This window comes from Strix uralensis, chromosome 27 (assembly GCF_047716275.1).
Source record: "Strix uralensis isolate ZFMK-TIS-50842 chromosome 27, bStrUra1, whole genome shotgun sequence".
Lineage (NCBI taxonomy): Eukaryota > Metazoa > Chordata > Aves > Strigiformes > Strigidae > Strix > Strix uralensis.
Genome location: NC_133998.1, coordinates 6,341,503 through 6,365,527, shown reverse-complemented (window position 1 = coordinate 6,365,527; position 24,025 = coordinate 6,341,503). Strand labels below are relative to the sequence as shown.

Genomic DNA, 24,025 nt, shown 5'->3' with positions numbered 1-24,025 from the left:
TGGGGGTTTCTGCAATCGCGGCTCTTCCCGCAGAATCCCGGCTCGCGCCGCCGCTGCCCCGCTCCTGGCGTCGGTAGCGATAAAGCCGCTCGGGGGGGGCTGTGCTTCTCCGCGGGTCTCGGGGTGATTTACATTCCCTCGCCCTCACCAGTGGGGTAATGGCAGCACACGGCGAGGCGCTGAGCAGCAGAGAGGGAGGGAGGGGGGACACCGGTGTCCTGGGGAGTCCCCGGGGCTCTTCTGCAGGGAGCTGCGCCAGAAGCCACCCCCCCGCAGGGGCTTGGGGGGGTACGAGGCCACCAGCCCCTCTGCAAATGGTGGAGCAAACCCCCGTGTGCCGGTGCGGGGTGGGAAAGCTCCGTGTGCCTCCTGCGCCCGGGCTGCGTTCACCTCGGTGCGTGGTTCACCCCTTTACTGTGTTCTTGGCAGTTTTTGTTCCTCTGCAGACGGTGGATAAACACCTTCCCGCACCCCCGGCCCTCTGGCCTGCGAGGTCACTCGGTGTCCGCACAGTGGAAGTTTGTTTCTCGTGTCCTTGGGTAGCATCTCCTGACCTTAAGAACTCCTGCGCTGCAAATACTCTTAGATGATGATTAATGAGAGCTTATATAACCGAGATGAGTCCTTAATACAGCTGGTAGGTTGACAGGAGTGAAGGTGGGAGAGAGAAACGCACGTCGCTGCTGCTGCTGCTGCTTTTTCCACGCCAGAAGTAGCCGCGTTTTGCACAGGGGGACCCCGGCAGATACGGGTGCGGGGGCAGAGCCCCCCCCCTGCAGCTGGGGCTGACCCCCGTGTGGGTTTTCCGGGCAGCCCGGGATCCCGTGGGTGCGAGCAGCCGGTGCTGCTGCGCCAAACCACGTCGCCCACGGCACAGCCGGGCTCTCCAGCGCGGCAGAGCTGGGAGGTGAAAGGTTTTACACCGGTAAAGCATCGCTACGTAACCAGCGGCTGCGACGTCAGCGCTGATGCCTGCAGGCTGGTAACGTTGGGAGAAACAGGTACAAATCCCACGGCAGACGCCAGACCGCAGCCCACGTGGGTTGGCGAGGCTGCTGCCGGAGCCGCCATGTGCCGTGGAGCAGCCGGCCCCCGGTGACGGCGGCCTGCGGAGGGGAGCGGGGCACGGCCGTGGCACGGAGCGGGCTCTGCAGAAAGCCCGGCCTCTTCCAGACGTTCCTGAGCGCCTGAACGGGGAGCAGAAGCAAATGAGAAGAGCTGGTGTGCTTCAGCCCCCCGAAAGCTGGGGGACACAGCGAGGGAGGCCGAGCCACGCTCCCTGCGGGCCCCCAGGCGATGGCAGAGCCGAGGCCGTTCTCGCAGCGTGGGGCTGTTTGTGGCGCGAGATCCGCTCTCCCAGCCAGGCTGGCAAACCCGCGTGCCAGGGCCGCAGCGCGAGCCCCCGCCTCTGTGGAGGTGGCTGACCCCAAAGGTTTAGGAGCCTCGGTCAGGCGTCCCCGAGGCGCGTCCTGGGCCGGGGGTCCGTCGGTGGCGTTTGGGCTCTGCAGGCGCTCGGGCTGCGGATGGGGCCTTGGCTGGGCAGACGGGGCACGGCCCTTCCTGCTCTGCGCCCCGCGAGAGGTCCTGCAATTTTTTCAGTGCGGTAGCAGCACTTGTGTTTGGTTATTTCTAAATTTTGGCTCTATTTGGGCAGGTCTTGATGGTGTGACAACAGGATTTCGGTTTCCATATTCCGGCTGAGAAGCGCAGCATCAGTCCCTGATAAAACCGCTTCGCAGAGCCAAGCCATTTACTCTGTTGCCTTGGTTACCACATGCTATTTTCACCATCTTCCTGCCCTCGGCCCGGGTGTGCCGGCACCCCCAGCCCGGCCTCCCCTCCCCAGGGGCATGGAGCATCGTGCCGGGGCTCTGTGCCAGGACTGGGATTTGGTGGCCCAGGGGTGCTGTTCCCTTCAGTGCTTTGGTTCTCGCCAGCCTTGCCAGGGCCAGGTCCCCCGGCCTGGTTGGGGTCCTGCTTGTGCCCCTTCGTCCTCCCGGGGCTCCCGGCGCAAGGGGAAGGGGCTCTGCCCCTCGGGGTGGCTCTGAGCCGGGCAGTTGCTCCGCTCCACCCTGCAGCTCTCAGGAGGTGAATCCCCGTGGCCCCTCGGCGTAGGCTCTGCCTTCCCCGTCACCAGCTCCGAACTGGTGAGCTCTGGACGAGCAGCGGGCAGGGCCGCAGCTCTGGCAGGCGACGCCTCGGCCTCCTCCAGCCCCGGGCAGGGCCCTACCCCCGTGTGAAGCGTGAGCTGCTCTAAACCGGGGCGACCACGCGGTGCCCAGCTCTGGATTCACTCCTCGCTGGCCTGGCAGGGACGGGGCGGTGCAGAACCGGGGCTCTGGGGACAAGGCGCTCACTCGTTGCAAGGGGATGATGCAGAGACGATGGGAAGATGCACGAGATGGAGCTAAAGCCGGGACTGGCGGAGGCTGAGCTCCCTCCAGGGTGGGCTGGGAACTGAGCTCGTGTCCCAGTCCTCAGGTTTGGGGATCCCCGTGTGCCGTGACCCCGCCGCCGCCTTACGGCAACATGGGCCAACCCAGATTTCACGCGGCTGTTCGCAAGCCTCGCTGTGGATCTGATCCCTCCGCTCACCCTGGCTTTGTCCTACGACTTGGTAAATCCTGGCCACAGTAACTCACAGAGGGAAATGCAGCAGCAACGCTTCTTGCCATGGCAACGGTGTGATTGCGTCAGGGCTTTTTTTTCAAACTGCAAAGCTGGATAAGCAACTCCCTCAGGGAAAGTAGTAAGAGAGAAGGGAATTTTTTTTTTCCCTTTGGGCTTTGGGACTGCCCATTTCCAAATTCAGCACCGGCTTCAGTATTTCACTCCTGGCTTCGGGGTCCAAGGCTAGCGATGGGCCCGTGCGCGGCGGTGCGGGACAGACTCGCTGGGGCCAGCGAGGGTCAGGGGCGATCGGGAAGGGGCTGGAGCTTCGGGCTGGAGGCCCGGGGGGACCCTCCGCTTCAGTCCAGCCTCACATTCCCTCTTTCCCCGCAATCCCAAGAAAAACAAAGGGAGAGGCGGCGGCTCTTCCGGCGGGGCGGTTTGGTTTGTGCTGGCGGCCCCGTGGCAGCAGCCGCGCTCGCCCCCGCCGCCCCTCCAGCTGCTGCCTGAGCAGGAGGGGTGGTCCCGGGCGCTTCGCTGTGGCTCAGCGGCAGGAACGCGGTGCCGGAGCGCAGAGCAAATGTTTTTGGGCTCCGTGGATGGTTTTGTTCCTCCTCCGGCCCTGCTGCCGTGGAGCCTGTGAAAGCCACAGCCCTGAGAGCAGACCATGAGACAACCGGCGCTGCCGCAAGGCGCTGGGGTGCCCGTCCGGCCCTGCCCGCTGCCCTTCCCACCCCGCTCTTCTCCCAGGAGCTCCTCTCCGCAGCACCCCGAGGGCGCAGGGCTGCTCAGGGCTTTGGGAACCCCATGAGAGCCAAGTCCTTGGCTCCCGGGCGGGTGCCAGGGCGGCTGAGCAGGTTCGGACTCGGCTGCCGCGTGGCTCTGGGCAAACGCCAAACTGCTGTGAGGCGCAGAAAAGGGCCGTGAGTGCAGGGGGCTGCTCAGTGGGGACCCCCAAAGACCACTAAACGCTGATGTGCTGCTGGACGGGGGACTCTTTCCAGAAACAAGTATTTTCATATATGTGATGTTTGGTACCATAATTTCTGTCACTGGCAGTTTGAAGAAATGGGTGAGAAAAACATCCGTCAGGCGTGACAGATTCAGCAGCTGAGATGATCCCCGAGCTCCCTCCAGCCTCTCGTGATTTATGATTTAACGATGACTGCCCACTGCAGCCCGCGGTGGGCTCCGCCCCGAAGGGCGCGCGGTTCAAGGCGGCTATTTGTGGTCCCTGACGAAGCGCCGGTGCTTTCCCCATATTCGGTCAGCGCAGGCACAGCCCCTGCTCACAGACAGCTCCAGGTGACTGGGAACGGGCTTCGGCCAGCGCGGACGGGTGATGCTGGGCTCTAAAACTCAGCGCAAAGTCAACTCTGCGTGCTCTGTCCTGGGGGTCGAGTGCTTTGGGACGCTGCTGCCAGGGGCTGTGTCAGTGCAGCTGCTGCAGGACGGTTTGCTCTAGTGCTGTAAATCACGTGCGTTACGTTTCATTGCTTAATTAACTGCCGTAACAACCTGTGAAATCTGCTGGGTTACTCCCCGGCGCTGGTTTCAGCTGTAGCCCCGTGGTACGTGTCGAGTTGTCCCCGGGCCGAGTCCGTCGCAGAGCGCCTCGGGCAGGGCAGCAACCCCTGCCTGCGTCAGGCAGGAGACACGGGCTGAGGCGACATAACGCTGCGGCTGATGCCCTGGATCGGGCAGGGAGGAAAGAGCAAAAGAGGAAAGATCTGGAGCGCAGGGAACCTCCCGAGAGCTGCAGAACTGGGACGGGAGCGGAGGCAGCACGGGAGATCTCGATTCGGCTCTCACCTTGCTTCGCAGGGTGACTCCGTCGGTGTCAAGGGAAAGGCATCAACGCACACCCAAGGGAGACCGAAATCCCACTTTTGGGGACAAATCCAGGCAGAGCTGCAATTGCTGTTCACTGTCACAGGAGCGACACTGGTCGTTTCGTCCTGCTGGGACTAAAATTCCCCTGAAGCAGCACAGGAAGGTTAACAGTGCTGTTTTTCAAAGCACCCGACCTGCGCTGGCTCTGCATGAGGAGTTAAAAAACCAATTAAAACCGGTGTTTGTCCCTTATCGTTTGCAGTGCCGCCAGTCTAGGGAACAGGCCGGCGGTGCTGCTCCTCCCCTCCAGCATCCCACGGCAACTGTCCTTGCTGTCGCTCGCACTGCTCGGAAAATGGCTCCGTGCATCAAGGTCACTTTGTCTGCCCTCATCATGGACCAGAAATGCTCACGTTAATGCGTCTCTAATTTAATCAAAATGCCGGGGACGCCAGCTCAGGGCTGGTCTCTCCTCTTCCCTCTTGAAGGGCAAAAATTGATTTGCAGTCTCTTAACGGCTGATGAGCCTCCTGGCTCCTCCAGGCCACAACCAGTGTGCTGATGGAGCACGCAGCCCCAGGCAAAATTAGGTAGAATTAAAAAATAATCCAGGCTTATTCAATAATTCAAACCCAGAGTTTAAAATTGAAATACCCTCCTCCAATCAGGAAACGTTTTTTTCATTTGCATAAAATATTGTACTACTTCATCCTCCTATTCACAGTTTCATCCCGTTTTTAACTACTGCTCTAACATTTTCTGAGTGTTGAACCTTTTTTCTCTATTTACTGAAAAACATATCAGATATGCTTAACTATGTATATATAAAATGCATATTATTGTTATTCAATGTTGTTAATTCGCTCTCAGGACTGGAAAGTTAGTAAGTTTTTTCACAGCAAGAAAATACTATCAGATTGGTCCCTCATCGATATTGGGGGTTTTTTTATGTGCTTCTGAGCGCTTTGGTGGGAGCTGGCGGCGCGAGGCTGCAGCGTCCTGTCCCCGCCGGCCTTGGCAAAACCGCCGGTGCCGTAGCACCAACCACGAAACCCGCAGACGGCGTGCTGCTGCGAGAGCCGCGCTGAGGAGTAACGAAACACCTATTTTTGTGTGTACAGCAGCCGAGATTCGGGCAGAGCGTGATACCGAGATTCCTCTGTATCTCGTAATTACTATATGCGCTTGTGTACAAAACAACCCTTTTCCTGTAGGTCCCAAAAGGTGTAATAACAAATCAGAGAGGAAAAGCCCAATTTCCTCACTCTGTGGATACTTGCTGCTTTTACAGAACAATAGTTGGCAGAAGACTTCTCTGCATTTCCCTGTGGTTTCTTTTTACTCCGTTCCAGCGCTCAGTGAGGAAATCAATCGCATTATCTGCGAAGAAACGGCCCTGATTTGAATAACTCCAGTGTTACTCCTCTGTGCAGCCCCGCTCTGACCAGGAACGCTCCGAGCATTACGGAGGGGAGGGAGGGAGGCCGGGGGTGTGAGGCGTGTGCGCACACTCCTGCTGCAAACTGCAAAGGAAATTACCGAGTGGTCTCTCCTTGGTAGAGCTGCTGGGGCCGGGTCCTGCCTCCAGGCAGGGGGACAGAGGAGGTGACCTCCAGAGACTTGTCCTCGCCTTCCTTTCTTCCACACTTTCTTGCCAGCTCTTGTCTGCACGCCGCTGTTTTCCTCCTGTGCGCCTCTTCCTCTCAGACGTTTTAAAATACTGTTGTACCTTTTCTAGACAGGATTGCAGTTTTTGTATGGAAAAACTTGAGCACTTTATTTTTAGGGTGTTTTAAACTAAGGTAGTCCCTTGCAGAGACACATGTTTTATCTTTGCCAGAGTTTCCTCTTTCAAAGAGGAAGTTTTAAATGCTAAAGACATTCTTACCTTAGAAAAACCCCAGGGTGGGCTTTTAAACATTTCCATGGAAAACAGGCCGAGCAAAGGCCTTTTTGGTATTTTTTTAAACAAAACCATTTACGCTGCGGAAGCAGCGATAAGGCAGCTTTCCACATGTATTGTGCGGTGCTCTCCAAGCACACGTGGGGGTGTGGAGTCACCAGCACAACACTTCAGAAGAGGCAGCTGCCTCACTGTGAGGGATTATTCACCCCGCGCTGCCAGAGGAGACGGCAAAGGCGGAATTGCTGCCGAACCCTGCGGGGCAGGGAGGGGAGGGCGGCTTCACGGGGAGGCTCTGCCGTGACCTGGCAAGGCTATGCACGCCTAGGGGTGATGAAGACGGGACCCTGGGCCTGCCAGGGACAAGGGGACCCACCGCCATGGCACGGACCCGCGCTCTGGTAGCGAGCACTGAGGCCTAGTGAGGCGTGGGGACAGGCAAGGCCTCTGCGGGGTGCGGGGCTGCCACCGGGGACAGGCCACCCCTCACCGCCTCCCTCAGAGGAAGGGAGAGGAGACGGCAGGGCCCTGAGGGGCGGGCGGAGCGGGCGGCACACCGAGGCCAGGCCGCGGCCGGCAGCACTCAGCGCCCAAGATGGCGGCGCCCCCCCCCTCCGGGCAGCCCCTTTGTCTGCAGCAGCCGCCGCATTGCCGAGAAGGGCGCGAAACTGGGGCAGCGCGGCCACGCCCCCCGCGGCGTGACGGCGGGCGGGGAGGGCGGGGCGGGAGCGCCCCGCAGCCAATCAGCTGCCTCCACTTCCTGCCTCCTCACAGGGGCTCTCCCCGCCAACCGCCGCCGCGCTCCCGGCCAATCCGCGCCGCCCGCCGCGCCCCGCCCCCCCGCACCAGGAGGGGGCGTGGCGGGAATGCAGCGGTTTTGTTGTCGCTCCCTCCTCCCCTCGCCCCCCGCCGTGGCTCATGAATATTAACAAGGTCCAGCCCAATCGGGTGGTGCGGCGGCGGCAGCGCTTTGGTGACGTCGATCGCCCCGCCTTGCAGTTGAGGTTGATCTGCATATTCATGAGATGGGCGGGGCAGAGCGCGGGCGTTTATAAGCCGCCGCCCCGCCAGCCGCAGCGTACATCGCGCTGAAGCTTTGAAGTGCTGAGTGGACCCCGCACCTCCAGGGCACCGGTAAGGCGCCCGCCGCGGTGGGCGGGCTGCGGCCGGGCTGGGCCGGGGAGGTTCGGAGCGCCAGAGCTCAAGGAAATGCGTCTTAGGAGTGGAGGGCTTTGTTGCCTGGGGGAGTCCGGAACGGGGCGGCCGTCTGGCGGCGCGGCCTTCTCCGCGGCCGCGGGGAGCTCGGCGGGGCCGTCCCGGCTGTCTGCCGTGGGGGGGAAGGGGCCAGGGGAGGGGTGAAACGCGCCCTCGGAAACAAAATGGCGACGAGCCTCGACCGTGCAAAATGGCGGCGGGCGGGAGGAGGGGCGTCGGAGTGCGCCTGCGCCAAGGGGGCGGGCCGGGAGGGAGGGGCGGGGGTCCCGCGCCCGCGCGGGGGTCGGGGCCGCGGAGCGCGCATGCGCGCTGGGCCCGCGGCGGGAGCGGGGCCGCGGCCCGGGGAGCGCCGGTGCCGGGAGGCCCCGCCGGGCTGCGGGGCCTGCGGAGGGAGCGAGCGAGCGAGCGCGGCGGGGCTGGAGCTTCCGGGAGGCGGCCGCCAGGCCCTGCCTGTGCCCGGGCCGGGCGTGCGGCTGCGGCCTTGATCCCCTTCCCGGGGGAAGGCGCTTGGTCCGGAGCCGGCCTATAGGGTATTCCCGTGTCGGGTAAAGCGCTGCTTCACCGGAGGTTGAGCGTATGCCTCGTGTAAGAGTGTGAGGTTATTGGTGATGTTATAACCAATTTAATGTTTCAGACGTTGTGGGAATATTTTGAGACCGTGACTTCGGATATATTGACTTTGCAGGTCAGAATGGCATCAGATGAGGGAAAACTCTTTGTCGGTGGACTGAGTTTTGACACCAATGAGCAGTCATTGGAACAAGTCTTCTCTAAATATGGACAAATTTCTGAAGGTAAGATGGCAGTGCCAAGCTGTGACGACTTGCACAGATTTAGTAGGATGCACGGATGCTGATGCTTTTTTCCTCCCTCCTCTTTATAGTTGTTGTGGTGAAAGACAGAGAGACTCAGAGATCCAGAGGTTTTGGCTTTGTTACTTTTGAAAACATAGATGATGCTAAGGATGCAATGATGGCCATGAATGGAAAGGTAAGGAGGCTTTGGAGCAGCTTCTTTATTTCCTGACACGTAATAAGAGAAGCATGAAAGATGTTCCTCTTCAGTGCCGTGTAGAAAAACAGATACATACTGGTGTCTTAAAGCAGTGAAATGATATAAATAATAAAGAGTATAAATTGCTAAAGTTCCGTGACTTAACTTATATGACTGAAAAATAGTGACGCTTCATGGGAATATTTGTATATACTGTCTGAAACCTTTGTTTGTAAGAACTGGTAAATTCTGGTACTGCTTAGCTGACAGTAGGTGTTTTGCTATTTAAGTGTTTAAATACCAACTTGGCTTATCTTGTTCTGCTTGTTAGTCTGTAGATGGACGTCAGATCAGAGTTGATCAGGCTGGAAAATCATCAGAGAACAGATCTCGTGGCTACAGAGGAGGGTCTTCTGGGGGCAGAGGCTTTTTCCGTGGCGGCAGAGGTCGGGGCCGTGGCTTCTCCAGAGGTGAGTGTGCACGAATGACTCGCAGTGCCTGAAGCGGTAACGGCATTTGTCAGAATGCTTAAAAAAACCCCTGATCCGGTGTCTGTTCAAGGAGGCGGAGAGAGAGGCTATGGCGGAAGCAGATTTGATTCCAGAAGTGGGGGATATAATGGCTCCAGAGACTACTATAATAGCAGGTAAAGTCATCATGACCACTAGTGGGTTGTTGGAAAAGCTCTCGAAGTCCACTGCCTGTTCCGTCAGGCTGCAGAAACAGTAGAGCGAATATAAAGCACATGAATGTTTTTAACAGCAGGAGTCAAGGTGGCTATGGTGACAGGTCTTCAGGAGGATCCTACAGAGACAGCTATGACAGTTACGGTAAGTCTTGGTTCAAATGGGAGTGATGAGTACGTATGCTGTAGGAACTCTCTAAACCTTCTGACCCTGTACTTGAGTCTGGAAATACTGTAAGGCTCAGTTGGACTGTACCACTATTTCTGTTCTTGCCCGTAAGAACCAATCTGCCAGGCTTTGGACGTGGTTGTGCCGTTTTAAATTTCTAATTTGTAATGCATGTGTAGGAGTTGCTTGGATCTAAGGCAAAGCAAGTTTTTAAGATGCATTCCTCAAGCTTGAGACTAAGACAAAACTCAGATGCCCTAACAAACTTTAATCAAGGGTGGGGGAGTTCTCTTACGGTGTAGCGAACTAGCACTAGCTTCTGAAATAATGCAAGGGAGTAAAATGCTGGAACTTGTCTATGCTTCAGTGCCTTTACAATTGTGCCTGCTTCTTGTCCTCAGCTACACACAACGAGTAAAAATCCTTCCTGACTCAAGATCGTCCTTCCAATGGCTGTATTTATAAAGATTTTTGGAGCTTCGCTGAAATCGTTATTGTGTAGTACATCTACTTGTATTTTCACTTTTGTAGTATTATCAGTTCTAATCTTGTCAAACACAGCCTGACAGCTTCTGATATAAGATGGTCTGATTAGACTTTTCTTTAAGAAAGCTCTGCTTTCAAGTGTTTTTAATCTTTTTTGAAAGCACTTCAGATTTTATTTTATTCTTCATGATGAGCCAAGGTGTTTTTTTTTTTTTAAAGTTGGTGAAGTTGGGGCCCCAATTCAGTTTCTTTTGAGATAGAAAGGACCTTTAATTCAATGTTCACTGGAAGCTGAACAAGCTGTGGACTTTTTTTAAGTGCATTACCTTCGTCTTTTGTAACATTCCTTTAGTGTAGCAAGGTAGGAATGCAGCCTGGGTACAAATTGGAAGGCAAACCACCTTGATATATCTAAAGAGAAACTTGCTTGTATGTTCAACCTGCATAACGGTATTTTTACTGTTGTAATGATGTAAATTACCCAGAAATAGACTTGCAAACTTACCATAAAAGAGGTTCTTGAAAATGTTTATTTATATTGTCCTTTTTTACTGGAAGAAATATGCATATTCCATTGATATTGTATTTGAAGTGGTAAAGGATTCTTGTATACAGTTTTCTTTGGCTTTACGAAGCCTATTAAAAGACCGTCTGAAATGAACTCTGCTCCTGACATTTACATTTCATTGCACAACACAATCCTTGAAGGTGAAGAACAGTCTAAGTAAGAGGATGCCAGAGGAGAGGAGAAGACTAGCGATAGCGTAAGAGCGAGCCAGATGTATTGACCAGTTGCTAGAGTTTAATCTTAATCGGTCTTGACATGTGAATTCGTCAACATACTTTCACATAAGAATAGTCAAACTTGTCTAGAGGCAGAGGACTGAAAGTATATACCTCAGGATGTTCTAGCACGCAAAGCCTAAGTCAGAAGTCGAGGGAACGCTGGTGTTAGGTAGGATAATGGATGTTTCCTTAAAATACTGAAATAGCCTGCACTGAAAAGCTGTAGTGAAGAATCAGTCCTTTAGTAACTGGACTAGTTACTAGCTTGACAGGAGTGTTCAATGGTAGGTAAATTGCCGTAATTAGCTAGCTTTGTCATTGCCTTACAAGTTCTAAGAATTCTTTGCTAGCATATGGAAACTGCAGTGTCCTTGGAGAAAAGAAGTGTTGTGCCTCCAACAGAAACCTCTGAGACGAAAGCTGCTCTCTTGGCTAGTTCATATGTGGAAATAGTCCTGTAATTCGAGGTAACTCCTTTTGCTCATGTCCGCATCCTTCCTCTTGTTGAGAGCTCATTTGAAAGTCTAATGTACCTGTGAAATATTCCTTTTGACAATTTTGGTCAACTGATGGAAAAATTTTAACCCATGCCGTATGCAACCTTTGGCTTGTGGCACAACTTCAGTTCCACAGATCAGAGTTGGGCATGCAGTCATGTCTTGCTAGTAGGTATGGAAGCAAGATGGGAAACGAATTCCCTGACTTGATATGTGTTCATCTATTGAGAATCTTCCTAGACTTCATTAAGTTGCTCACTTTAATTGTAGCTTTCTTTGCCATCCTACTTGTTGCCATTAACTTTTTCCCATAGCCCACACTTCCTAAGCAGCCATGTCAAAGTGGTTAACTCTCTGCTTAGGGATCAAATGATACACTGGCTGGCATATCAAAGGCAGCAGCCAGCCCCGGAACAGTTTTCCCAGACTGTGCTTCTGTGATGTGATGGGTTCAGCGAATGGCTTGTGAAACCCTCGTATATGATGTGACTTGTGTTGGGGGAGGCGGGTGGCGATGTAAAGTCTCCGCTTGATACTTTTATTAATGCACCTTTGCTTTGGCAGGCTGAAGAGAAGACGGACACGCGGCGCGGAAGCTGAGCGGGGATTCTGAGGAAGGAGAGCGTTCGTTCCGAGGAGGCGGGACCCAGGCACGAGTTTGCCAACCAGGTAACGTCTCTTCGGTCTGCCTCGCGCCCCGGAGCTTTTCCTCAGCCGAAAGGTTTGGCGCTGTTACTGTTACTCTGTAAGTGCTAAAGTGAGAGGAGCTTTCTGGGTGGAAATTTCCTTCTCTGCCTTTAAATCCACTGTCTTAATTTTATTTCAGCAATGAAATGCATCAGAGAAGACCAAGAAGGACAGCCATTGACTGGAGTGGTGGAGACGAAGAGCTTTGAGCAGTGTTGTTACTGATTTTTATTATAGATCAATTGAACAAGGAGATAAGTCAAATTAAGCTAGAATAAAATACTGAAATGTGGAAAAAAAAAAATTCTCTGTAGTACTTTTGTGGGGAAACATAAGAACGTTAGATTGTGGCCAAGGCGTACAATAGAGATCTGGTGTATAGCCCCGTTAAAAGTACAAAATAAACCAACGCTGTTCTGGTTGGGGAGGTGGACAGAGGGTGACCTGTTGTCTTTAAGGACAAGTTTGAGGGAGAAATTAGATTGTGTCATTGTGACTTTGAATTAAGTGGCCTATTACAATAGTTGGTGCATCTGCAAAACCTCCGCAGTGAAGCGGCTACGTCTGAGGGGAAGTGTCGGATGAGCAATTGTGTAAACAAGGAGTCAGTGTTTGGTAACAAACACAAAAGTCTAATCTGCACTTGAATGCTAAAGCTTTTTTTGAGCTCAGGTAATGATTTCCTTGCCTACAAGTTAATTAAAATTGTTTTCCCACTGAAAGTAGCGATGTGATGTTCCTGCTGCTCACAGAAGTGGCCGCACACCTGCCAAGGGTCACACGCTGCGGTTTCCAGGTGGGACTGAGACTCGCCTGTCCTGCGGCCGATGGCTTCTGTGTGCTCAAGGACTTGGCTCGGGATAAAGCTGCCCCGGGTTCCCCACCTCAGGGGTTATTTGTAACAAAAGCCAACTTCCCGGGTTGGATTTTAGCAACTTAACTCTGGTCTTTTTTTTTTTTTTATGTCCTGGAAGTTCCTAGTAGAGCAGCTTCACCGGGTGAAAACTGTTAGGTGCCTGGAGAGGAGTGGCAGAAGGCGAGTGTTGGAGCAGTCCTGAGCCAGGGCGCTTTCGAGTCCTGTGGGTGGTGGGAGCGTCCGGGCTGAAAGGGCCGGTGAGGTGGCGCCTGCGGGGCCGCAGCTGGTTTCGCCCGTTTGCCAGGAAGGTGCCTGCGCCGACGGGGCACGGGGTGAGCTGCCTGGGTGAGTTAAGGAGAGAACAGCCAGCTGTTAGCTCTGCGCTTCTTGAGACTTGTAAAACGTTTGCCTGTGACTGAAGAGGAGCTGCACAGTCAGAACAATCCTACTGGGGGGTGTGAATGGGAAATCAGCCCAAGATAAAAGGCGAGTAAGCCGCCGGTTGCAGAGACTGCAGTTCTGTATTGATTCCTTTGGAACAGAACGGCTAATAAAAGACTTCGTGCCATCTTCCCTAATTAGCAGATGTTGCCTTTTATTTGCAATGTCTCCTGTATTGTGCAGAGACTGCTCTGTGCAGGAGCTAAACTACTTGGCTTGTGTTAAGGTTCGTGATTGCTGTCTTGTTCACTGCTGTCATTCTGGTTGCCCTGCCCTTGCATCCCAACACCTTGTGGCTCTTGTACCTGACCTGTGGGGTTTGCGCCGTCGAGCAGCGGTGCTGGACGCTAAAGCCGGGCTGTCCCTCGCTCTGCAGAAGGGCAGGTAAGGCCCAGAGCAAGGGAATTCAAGTTTCTTTGCAGGAAGCTTGTGCTCTGGTATTGATGAAATACTTTTCTCTGTCTCTTGACCTTCACCTGCTCTCTAGTAAATATAAAGCTACTGGGGGGATTTCAGCCTTTTGTGGTAGTTGGAATATGCCGTAGAGATCAAACTTTCTAACCCCAGCTCTTGGTGTTTTCTCCTGCCCAGTTTGTCCCATCTTCAAAACGGACCATTGAAAATTTAAACTGGCCAAATTGCCCTTTTCTTCCTCTTCTGTAGGTGTGGAATACTTGTTAGGTTTTTATTTACTTGCTACCTTGTCCCTGGCTTGTAATGAAGTCAGATGAGTGCTGGTTGCTGAATTCCTCCAGCTGCTCCTTGACTCCAGCTCCTGTGTGCTGCGGGTTATAGAACCCTCCTAAGCAGTGGTGGCTGTTTTCTGATACATCACACTGTAACTCAAACCGTCCTTAAAAGTCTTTGCCCTTCAGGCTGTCGTCTGCGATACGTGACACCCGTGTCTTGCCAGGCTACACCGTAGAGCGGAAGCAGCTTCGATTACTTTATTTCCACTCTGCCACTGCTCTGACCGACGGCTGGCACGGGGCTCCGGAATGAGGGCTGCCTTCCCGAGAGACCCGCGGTAACCGCGCTCCTTTGGCTCGGGCTGAATCGATGCACGTGCCTGGTGCTCATGAAAAATTAGGTCTCGCTCTTGGTTAAATCCTGAAAATGTGGCAGCTCAATAACAAGGAGGATTTACGCTGCTAGAGAGGCTGACAGCTGTGAATGTATTTTTGGCAGCTTTGAAGAGAATGGGGCTGGAGGCTGCAATGTGAGACGCGAAGGCAGTAAGAGGGTTTCTGATGGGCTCTGCTCCTCTCCTGCCCACCCTTTTTGTGTTAAAAGAACACAGTTGATTGCTTTATCCTGCTTTTTTATCGCCCTTTTTTTTAACTGATTCTCTGGCTTTTGTGCTGTGCCCCACTTGAGGGACAGTCTTTTAAGAGCAGTGTATTATGCAAAAAAGTCTGGTCGTGTAGCCTAAGTGTCTTTGAAGAAATTGTGTGGGTATTGTGCCCAGTAACAATTACCACTGCAGTGTGTTTGAAGGGCAGAATTGATTGCGTATTCTCTAGTCCGTGCTGTAAAGCCTGGTTATTAAGGCAGGCTGCGGTGCTTTGCCAACCTACTGAGGCGTAACCACCGCTCCCGCTCTGCTGTCGCTGGAATCGGCTCTCCAGAGCAGACAGTGATGGAGGCCAGACACTTAGCTGGTATAAACGAGCTAAATTAATGGGTAAAGCCAGCTTTAAAAACTTGGGCTCTTACTGAGAAATGTTTTCTCTTGCTGGGGAGTCAGGGAGCAAGCAGGGCCCTTGCTAGTGAGCCATCACAATTTCCTGGTGAAATCATGAGTCCACAAGAGCCCTGGGGGCATTCCTGCATGCAGAATGGCAATGATTATCAAGCTTCCCCAAACCTACTTTTTAACCTTTTTCAAATTATCTAAGTGAACAGCATTTAAAAAAAGAAATCAGCTGACACACTTTTGGGGGCTGTATCTAGCAATTCACCAGTGAGGATTTTTACGTGTTAATGGAGGATGATACTAAATATAGGGGCCTGAGAGTGTGAGAAACCTTTGCTGATAAAAATGCAGTCAGGTGATGTTCAAATGAATTCAAACTGTAAATACTTACAAAGCATTATTTGAAAGACCTTCCTAAATAGGGTACTTAGATGCTTAAATGCAGGCAGAAATAATTAATAGGTACAAAAATAGAGGCCAGGTTTTGAGGTGCTGTTATTTTGGCATCACTAATTACTGCATTGATTTGTTGCTGGGCTTGGAGCTACGGGGGGCTGGATGTGAAACTCAGTTGCATCCTCGAGAAGGTGCTCGGGTGCTGTGGACCTGCTGTGGCATCTGCTGGGGGTGGCCCATTTCCAGCCAAAATACCATTTTTCTTCAAGCCTGGGCGGCCCCGGGCCTTTCCCTGAGATGTTGCTCAGGGGGGAGCAGAGCTGTGCTTCGGGATGGCTGACGGACCCCTCGGGTCAGGCCAGAGCTCCTGTGAAGAAACAAGGTTAGAAATGCTTGAAATGCTCGTGTTTCAAGCAGTGTTCACCTCTGCCCGGGGAAATTGCCGTCATGGCAGGGGAATGGCGGCCCCGAGGGAGAAAAGAAGGACGACCCTGAGGGGAAAATGGCGGCCCTGAGGGAGGGAGTCGTGCTGTGAGGCGGGAACGGCGGCCCTGGGCGGGAAATGGTGGCCCTGAGGGAGGTTTTGGCAGCTGCGAGGGGGGAACGGCGGCCCTGAGGAGGCCTCGCGTTGTGAGGGGGGAAACCGCCGCCCTCAGAGGCGGGACGGCGGGGGGAGGCCGGGTCGGGGCTGCGCGCCCGGGGCCGGCCCGGAACGGCGCTGCCCCGGAACGCCGAGTGCGGCTCCGCCGGGCCCGGCCGGTGCCTGCGCCGCGCAGCACCGTCCCGCCGCCTTCCTGCGCCCGCCCCGCGGAGGCGCCGCTCGCCGCTCCGCGCCGCCCGGCCCGGCCATGCTGCGGCCGGAGCCCCTCTGCCTCCTCCTCCTCCTCCTCCTGCACGCCGCCTCCCCCGCTCCTCCGGCCACCCCGAGCCCGTTCAACGGCACGGAGGCGCCGCGGGCGACCGCGGGGAACGCAACCTGGCCGGGCCCGGCGCCGGCATCGCGGCGGCCGCCGGGCTCGGGGCTGCTGCCGGGCTCGGGGCTGCCGGTGCTGAAGCGGGCGGTGTACGTGCTGAGCGCCCTCTCGGCGCTGGCCGCGCTCTATTTCCTCCTGCGGGCGTTCCGGTGAGTGCGGCCGGCCCGGGGCCGTGCCCCTGCTTGTCCCGGTTCTACCCCACCTCGGCCCGGGGCCGTGCCCCTGCTTGTCCCGGTTCTACCCCCCCTCGGCCCGGGGCCGTGCCCCTGCTTGTCCCGGTTCTACCCCCCCTCGGCCCGGGGCCGTGCCCCTGCTTGTCCCGGTTCTCCCCCCCGGGCCCTGCGGTTGTGCCCCGTTTGTCCCGATCCCCCCTCCCTCTCCCTGCCAGGCCGGAGCTGTGCTTCCCTGGGCATCCCTGGGCATCCCTCAGGCAGCGAGGGTGAAGTGCTGTGGTAAATTCATGCCGCTGTTAATGACCTGAGGTAATCAGCAGCGATAAAACATCTCCCGGTCCGGTTCCTTCTGCCCTTTGACTCCTGAAGGCCCATCCAGTGGCAGCACGCTCACCCTGCGCTCTCCGTGTCCCTCAGCCCTAGGTCGGAGGGGCCCAGAAATGAGCGCAGAACTCATTTCAGGTTGAAGAAACCGCAGCGGAAGAAATACGGCCTGCTGTCGAATTACGATGAGAACATAGAGATGGCCTCGTTCGACAGCGACGAGGACACGGTGTTTGAAACGAGAAATCTGAGGCGGTAAGCGGGTGTTTTGTGTGTTTCTCTTTTCCTCACGAGGGGCTGAGAGGCTCCTTTTCTAAAGGCGTGGGAGCTTTGGCACAGATCCTGTAACCAGATCTGCATAAATTACACTTCTGTGTGTGGTCTCTCTGTGTTGGCACACAGACTTTATCTCGCCTTTCTTCATTTTCTGACCAAGCGCGCTGAAAGGGACGTACCCCGGTTTGTTTGGAGCCCCACTTGGTGCCTTGTGTTTCCAGGCCCGTAGGAGGGAGAGGCAGCCCTCGCGGCCAGTCTGAGCCTCCCTGCGTTAGACAGGAAAACAAAAACTCCTGTTTTTCTCAGTTTAGGAATTGCTGCCAAGTCACATCGCAGCTAAAACTCACGGTCCCGTTGGGGCGTCCGTTCCTGCTTTCGCAGTGATGTGCTTTCATCCCGTGGATCACGCAAGTTTGTTTTTTTAATGTTTTTTTAAAGCGGAGGAGGAGCGTGGCTCGCTGTCTGGCCTCTCAGCTCCCCCAGCTGTCTCCAGGTTGGTAGTGATCTGTCACGTTGTACATGCTCACTCTGATGCTGGGCGTCTTCTTTTTCCAGATGATTTGGGACCAGCGGCACCGACTTCACAGACTGACCAAGGGGGTGCAAGTCCAGTGGAATCACCTTACCAGTGCTCAAATTTTATTTTTTTATATATGCTTATAATGACTATTAATTAAACACTTCCATAGCTGGGGCAGGGGAAAGGGGACCAAACCTGTTTTCTTCACACACATTTTTGGGGAAAGGTGGAGCTGTAAGCTAAATGATGCTGCACTGGGTGCTGTTAACTGCAGAGGGAGATGCTGAGGAAAACGTGACTCTGGAGGAATGCTCAGCATTTGAAATCGTGCCGCTCTGGACTCCAGTGCTGCAGCTGCGTCTGCTGGCCCATCGGTGTTTTACGGGTGCTCGTATCCCTCTCTCCTGACTGTGGCAGTCAGCTTGAAGTATCAGACGAGTGGATTTCTTTTGCGGGCTGATCCTCTTCATGCAGTATCAGGTTACTTCGTTAGGAAGTGTCTCTGTAATCAGCTCTGAGCTGGGAGAGCTCTTGTTGTCTGTTACACTAGTGTGGCGGGTGTGGATGGTGCTGTGTTAGTTCAGACAGAGAACAGCTTTGGGAATGAGTTAATGCATCGAGTTTCTTGTAGTTGCAGGGTTAGCAGTCATGGTAATGCAGGTCATTACGTGGGTTTACAGAGCAAAGACACGTTTACAAGTGAAAGGTGCCACTTAGCCCGGAGGAGCATTTCTCCAAAAGAGCAGTGGGTTGTGTAGTCTGCAGGACTGCGAGTGTTCAGAGTGTTCAGACCGTTCTGCCCAGCTCCCGTGGTGCTTTCACCAGAGAAACGTGTGACATCTGCCAAGCTGCTGGAGTTTGAGCTGCTGGCTCTGCCAGGAAGAGCCAGAGCACCGCGGTTTGAGTCGGAGCACCTGAACTGCTCGTGTGATGAGTGACCTGTCTCGGAGCATCTGATGACTGGAAAAGAAGGACCCGAACCCCTGTGAACTGTGATTCTTGAAGCCAGACAGCCCTGGCTCAGAAATAATCTTGAAGGGTACTGGAGTTTCACTCCATTTGCTGAAGCTCAAGCTACGTCCTGCTGTCAGCCCAGCAAACTGGGATGTTTCTGTGCAGCCCATTGCGTTCTTATTGTGTAGGACCAAGATGTGAATGTGGTAGAAGGTCACTGTTAGGTGGACCTGCTGCTAAATCGGTAAAAACTGCTTGGAGAGTGCTCCTGTTTATGGCACGTTTCAGCCTTGAAGGGAAGGCCCTTCCGTGAAAACGATGGGCAGTGCAGACCTGTATCCTTAAGTCCCACTTCCACCCCAAACTGGTAGTGCCTTTGTTAGGAGAAGCTGAGGGAGTTGCCCTGCGGGCGGGGAGCTCCCTGCTTGACCTTGCCTTGAAGATGAAGATGGAGAATGTCTCTGGAGTCATGGCTCCCTTCTTTCGCTTAGCAAATCCTCTGTAGATAAGGGGACAAAACTGACAACAAGAAGGGCTGAGCAGGAGGGATATCCTTGTCAAACAGCGAGGACGAACGGTTTTGCTGCGAGTCCCCCGGGAGCTCGGGCTCTAGCTGCTGCTCTGAAATCCCTCCGGAGGCCGTTGGAGCGGTGAGGTCCTGGCGCACCTGGGCGAGGGGCAGCGTTTCTCAGTGCAGAGTGGGTGAGGTTTCCTGGAGAAATGTCACCCCAGGTGCTGGCAGCTCTCTCTTGCACACGTGCAAAGGATTTTTAAATATATATATATATTTTTAGAAATGCTGTCATGTGAACACAGCGCTTGGATGTGCCCTAATTTCATATCATTTGTATCCTTTCATGCCTCTTTTAGGTACTTTCTGCTTGTTTGGCTGATGCAGAGATGAAAGCGTTTGCGGCGTTCCTCTGTGAGGATAGCAGTAATGGCTAAATCTGGCCGTTGCTGCCCCTCGGGTGATCAGAGAGCTGATTTGTTTGGTTCCGGGTAGTGTATCTCCCTTGATCCTGCACAGGCTGGCAGGTCTATGCGCACGCTGATAACTTTCTCTGGCTCTTCAACTCCCTCTGCAAAGTTGTTTCTTGCATTGTGCCAGGTAAACCCGACTGTATTTCAGTCCGCTGGCGTGCCCTGGCTCAGCGTTGTGACTGACACGCTCGCTGGCCTTTCTTTATCTGAGGCGATTGACTTGGTCGTTCTTTGGGCTCTGCTCTCCATCGGGCAGACGGCGTTTGCGATTTTGAAGCTTCCTTGCCTTGCAGGAGGGGATGTTTGGTTTTTTTTTTAATGTTAACAGTTGAATGATTTTGATCAAAGAGGAGACCTCAAGCCGTAGGTCCTACCGTGGAAATAATTTTGATAGAATTTGATTGTGCTGTAACAGGTATTTAGAATTTGAGCAGGGAAAGGTGTGGAGGGACAGAGCCCGCGCACATAACGAGGCCCCTGTTCTGGTACTGTGTAGGCAAACGGTGATGAGGGCCGGGCGGGCGTGCCAGCCTGCTGTCTGTGCACCACGTACGTGTTTACAGAGGCCTTCTGCTGGCCGTCTTTACAGGGGCGCAGAGCAAAAAGTTGATGGTGGGGCTGTAGTGCAGCATTGCTGTCACTTCTACTCTGATCCTGTTTTGGCTGGAGGCAGGTTTGAGCCGGAACCAGTGACCCTGTGTGGCTGTTTCCATTTTCCCCTGAAGCAGCCTGCATCTTGGAAGCAGTCGGTGGTCTGGATTTGCTCTTCGCAGGCCAAGACGTTACATTCCTGCTCCGTTCTAAGTCATTGTTAAAGGCATTTTCTGAGAGGAGAAAACAAAGATGCTGATTACAGACCTGAGACTCCTTCGAGGACAAATCTATTGCTTGGCACAGCTGTTGCTGATCTCTGTTTCTCCTGGAAGAATAAATTGGAGTTGTCGCAGCAGCTTCTCCTCACAGCGGTGGGACAGTGCACCCATGGGCAATGAGCATGAGGCCAGTGCAGGCTTTTTTGGGGGGTGATGGTGGATCTTGCTAATAATAGTGGCTTTTAAAGCCTTGCATTATGTTTCTGCAAGAGAGCGGTTCAGTAGTTACTTCCATTATAGTTTTAGTTCCTTTGTGTGTATTTGGTACCTGTATTGATAGCCTAGTAGGTCTCTTTGCAACGGTTAGATCTTCTGGTAGTTTTTCGGAACAGATTTAAACACACGGATGCCAACAGACGCCCGTGTGCTCTGAGCCAGCTCTGGCCTGGGAGCTGCAGGGCTGCGTCCGCGCAGGGCTCTGCTCCTGTGACCACGCGCCGCTGCTCGGAGGAACGTGGGTCTGTCCCTGGGCGGGCTGATGCCTCACCAGCTACTGCTGCACTTTTCTTTCTCCAGAGTGGATCAGGGTGTTAGTGGGAGGCTCCGTGGACTCCGGCTGCCCTTTGCTGTCGGCCCGGGCCGGGCTCCTGCTGATCCTTGCCAAAAGGCTGCCGGAGCGGGCGAGGAGGACCGAGAGCGGAGTGTGCGGTTCCCTACGATGCCGCGCGGTCACCAGCCTGCGCGTGTCACAAGTGACTGCTACAGAGTTCGCCTGGAACAATCACTATTGTTTAAGCCAAAGCCTAATTTCAAAAGTTTACGTAATTGCCTCTGATCTTCTTGGAGGGCTGTATCGGATCCTCTACTGTTGATCCTGAACTACTAGGCAAATCGACTGGGCCGTCTGCCGAGGTTAATGAGATTGACTGGGAGCGATACGAGCATCAGCTCTCTGTTGTTCATAACGTGCTTCTGTTTTGTTTCGTTTGTACGTGTGACTGGAATGGGATCTGCAGCGCCGAAGTGCTGCGAGATGGACCTGTGGTCTGAGCAGATTGCCAAGAAGTCAATAAACCAGCACTTGAGTGCATTGTGTCGTCTGTGCTCTCAGGAATGGAGGAGCTAGTCTTTCACCCTCCTGCTTGAATTGTTGATTTATTTTTAAATAGCAACCAGTCCTGTATTGATCGATCGGTTTACTTTCGTTTACAGCTTCCCCCCTCCATTGTATCTTGAAACAAATGAAATAAAGCGTTCCTTCTCCTCCGTGGCATTCGGGGTTGTTCTGCGGGGCCGGCTCGCTGCCGAGCCGACGGGACGGTGCTTTTTTGGAGCCTTTCTCCGCTCGCTGCCCTCGCGGAGCATCGCCTCGCGCTCCGCCTGGCGACGCTTACACCGTCAGCCCTGCTGTGTGTTAGATCCACGCTTCTCTCACTGCCTGCTGCCTACCTTCACCGATCATCTTGGGGTTTGTTTCAATTTTCTAAAGTCTGCTCCCTTTCCTTTCTCCCTCTTCTTACATTAATCCCTTTTCTTGTACAGAAGACTGAGTAAAATCCCTGCAGGGGTGATCGCAGCCTCTCCGCAGGAGAAGAACTGAGTTAGGTTTTGCTCATCTGGGAGTCGGGAAGGAGAGGCTGTCCCCCGGCTGGGGATGTCCCGGCTCCTCAGTGCCAAGAATTAAAGCCTGAGCGGAATTAAGGGCGTTCCCTGGTACTAACACACTTGCTCTTCGCCCGCTTGCAGAGGAGGGTGGTTGTGCAGGTTTCGGTCCTGTAGATGAGTGGCACTGGAGAAACTGAAGCCCAGTCCCTTGTGTCTCTTGGGGTCATGTCCCCGTGTCCTGTGCCCGGGAGGCCGCACGCTCGTCCTGGAGCACAGCATGGCTGCAAAGGCTTTCATTTGCTCCCTGTTTTACCCCTGTTACTGGTGGCACTGGTGGGGGGGCAGCCGGTGGCAGGGCCAGGCGGGGGGCTGGGGAGAAGGGCAACCCTGTAGATGGCACTCGCAGACCAAACATGCCGGCTGACGGGCACCGGCAGCACCTGGCGAAGCTGAAGATAAATCCTGATGCCTTAAAAAGGCAAATCTGCCCTCAAGCAGCTCTCTGGGAACGAGGGGGAAGTGCCCTCTCAGGGGCTGGCTCTCCTGGCGTTGGGGGGGGGGGCAGCAGGTTTTGGGGTGGCTCTTGGAGAAGGTTTCTCCCAGCTGCGGGTGCTGCTCTCGCCCCTGGCTTTATCGCAGCCGGATTTAACCTAACCCTGTTAGTACTTGTCTAAAGGCTTTTTATGATTCTGGGACAGGCAAAGTGTTCAGATACCCTAATTTGATTAAATTAAGCCGTAGGCTCCCTGCTCGCACGGGCGCTCGCAGCCGTGAGGGAGAGGCTTGTCTGTGCAGAGCACGGAGTTGTCTTGGGCTGGTCCAAGGCTTGGCATAAACCCCAGCAGCACTAAAGCCCGGCCTAGAGGTTGCTCCCTTCTCCTTCAAGTCCGAGAGCCTCCAGTAAGCGCGGCACAGCCTTGCACAGGCATGTGAAAACCCAACCCTAGCGCAGCAGCACCCTTTGGCGTGCACCCGGCTTTCCCTGGGGAGCGTGCTGTGCAAAATTAACTGCGGTGGTTAACGAACTAACGGAGAGCGTTCAGCGTGGCAGCGGCGCGGGCAGGACAGCCTTATGCTTTCGAGCCCTGGCCTGAGGGAGGTGCTGGGAGCTGTGGTGGGACGCAAACCCAGCGCTTGCTCGTTTTCAGGCTCGGGGGGCTGGTAGCCCCAATTAGCACTAACGGCTGCAGCCTGTGTGTGCTGGACAAGCCGCAGGTGCGTCGGCCTCCACACCATTTCCCTGGCCCTGTTCCCTGCTCGCTGCTACAAGCTGGGGCTGTCACCGCCACCGAGCAGAGGCTCTGGCTGAGGTCTCCAGCTGGGGAGAAGTTCAGGCTGGTGCTGGCTGGGATTCCAGTCACAAACGCAAGCTGGCGGCATGGATCTGCTCTGAATTTATTTTAAACTCGAGTTAAAGTGCTCTTGATGCTTTGGATGCAAATTTCCTTCCTTGAAATGGGAACTGCAGGCCCTTTGCTGAGTGCTGGTAAGCTCTTTTGATTTCACCAGCCTGTTTGCTACTGCAGCATTGTACCTCGCCGCCGCGCTCCGTGGAGTGCAAAATAACCTCTGCGGCAGGTTTCTGGGGGAGGAACCACCTCTCGGCTTTCTGACGGCGTAGAAAAGCGCTTTTCTTGCTCTCTGCACCCAGACCTGTTTTTTGAAGATGGTTCATGTATAAAGTTGGGCTTTTTTGGGGGTGTGTGTGAACAGTTGTGTGTGAGGTTTCTGGTCGCTGTATGGAGAAGAGATGGCCCAAGTCCCTCTAGTCACTCAGGGAGGAAAAAAGGGAGAAAGAGCGTTTTGCTGGGGATAAAGGGTGTTTCATTCATGGATTTCAGAGCCCTTTGTCAAGGAGGTAGATTCCAGAGCAGCTGGGTGTTATCTGTACGGGCAGATCTCCAGCCCTGGGTTAGGGACCAGCCAGCCGCTGTTACTGGTGCCACTGTGAAGGCACTGGGCTCTCAGTCCCCTTCTGCGGGCGGGCAGCGCTGGGGGTTGTTGTGTTCCGCTTCTTGCGTTCATCTGGCTTCACAGAGGTCACCTGTGCTTTGGATTTCACCTTTGTGAAACAGGGAGAAATGAGGAATCTTCTTTCTGAGCAGCTTTAGGGACTTCGGGGGTGACCACGTCTCTTGGAAGTGGAACTT

At 54.4% G+C, this 24,025-nt stretch overlaps 2 protein-coding genes across 8 annotated transcripts; both read left to right on the top strand.

The window, feature by feature from the left end:
- The first annotated feature begins 7,370 nt into the window (after positions 1-7,370).
- Positions 7,371-12,168, top strand: CIRBP (cold inducible RNA binding protein). 6 transcript variants are annotated; one of them, XM_074851312.1, is made up of 8 exons: positions 7,371-7,480; positions 8,247-8,355; positions 8,445-8,551; positions 8,886-9,024; positions 9,116-9,200; positions 9,320-9,384; positions 11,742-11,846; positions 12,004-12,168. In XM_074851312.1, exons 2-7 carry the CDS (start codon positions 8,253-8,255, stop codon positions 11,744-11,746), a joined length of 504 nt encoding a protein of 167 aa, XP_074707413.1. In that variant the 5' UTR covers positions 7,371-7,480; positions 8,247-8,252; the 3' UTR covers positions 11,747-11,846; positions 12,004-12,168. The 6 variants fall into 6 exon arrangements, with proteins under 6 accessions (XP_074707413.1, XP_074707412.1, XP_074707411.1 ...); XM_074851311.1 differs by having other exon boundaries at positions 9,317-9,384; XM_074851310.1 differs by lacking the exons at positions 11,742-11,846; positions 12,004-12,168 and adding an exon at positions 9,810-10,555.
- Positions 12,169-16,055: 3,887 nt separating this feature from the next.
- FAM174C (family with sequence similarity 174 member C) lies at positions 16,056-21,536 on the top strand. 2 transcript variants are annotated; one of them, XM_074851462.1, is made up of 3 exons: positions 16,056-16,376; positions 16,863-16,979; positions 17,556-21,536. In XM_074851462.1, exons 1-3 carry the CDS (start codon positions 16,102-16,104, stop codon positions 17,557-17,559), a joined length of 396 nt encoding a protein of 131 aa, XP_074707563.1. In that variant the 5' UTR covers positions 16,056-16,101; the 3' UTR covers positions 17,560-21,536. The 2 variants fall into 2 exon arrangements, with proteins under 2 accessions (XP_074707563.1, XP_074707562.1); XM_074851461.1 differs by having other exon boundaries at positions 16,818-16,979.
- The last annotated feature ends 2,489 nt before the right edge of the window (positions 21,537-24,025 follow it).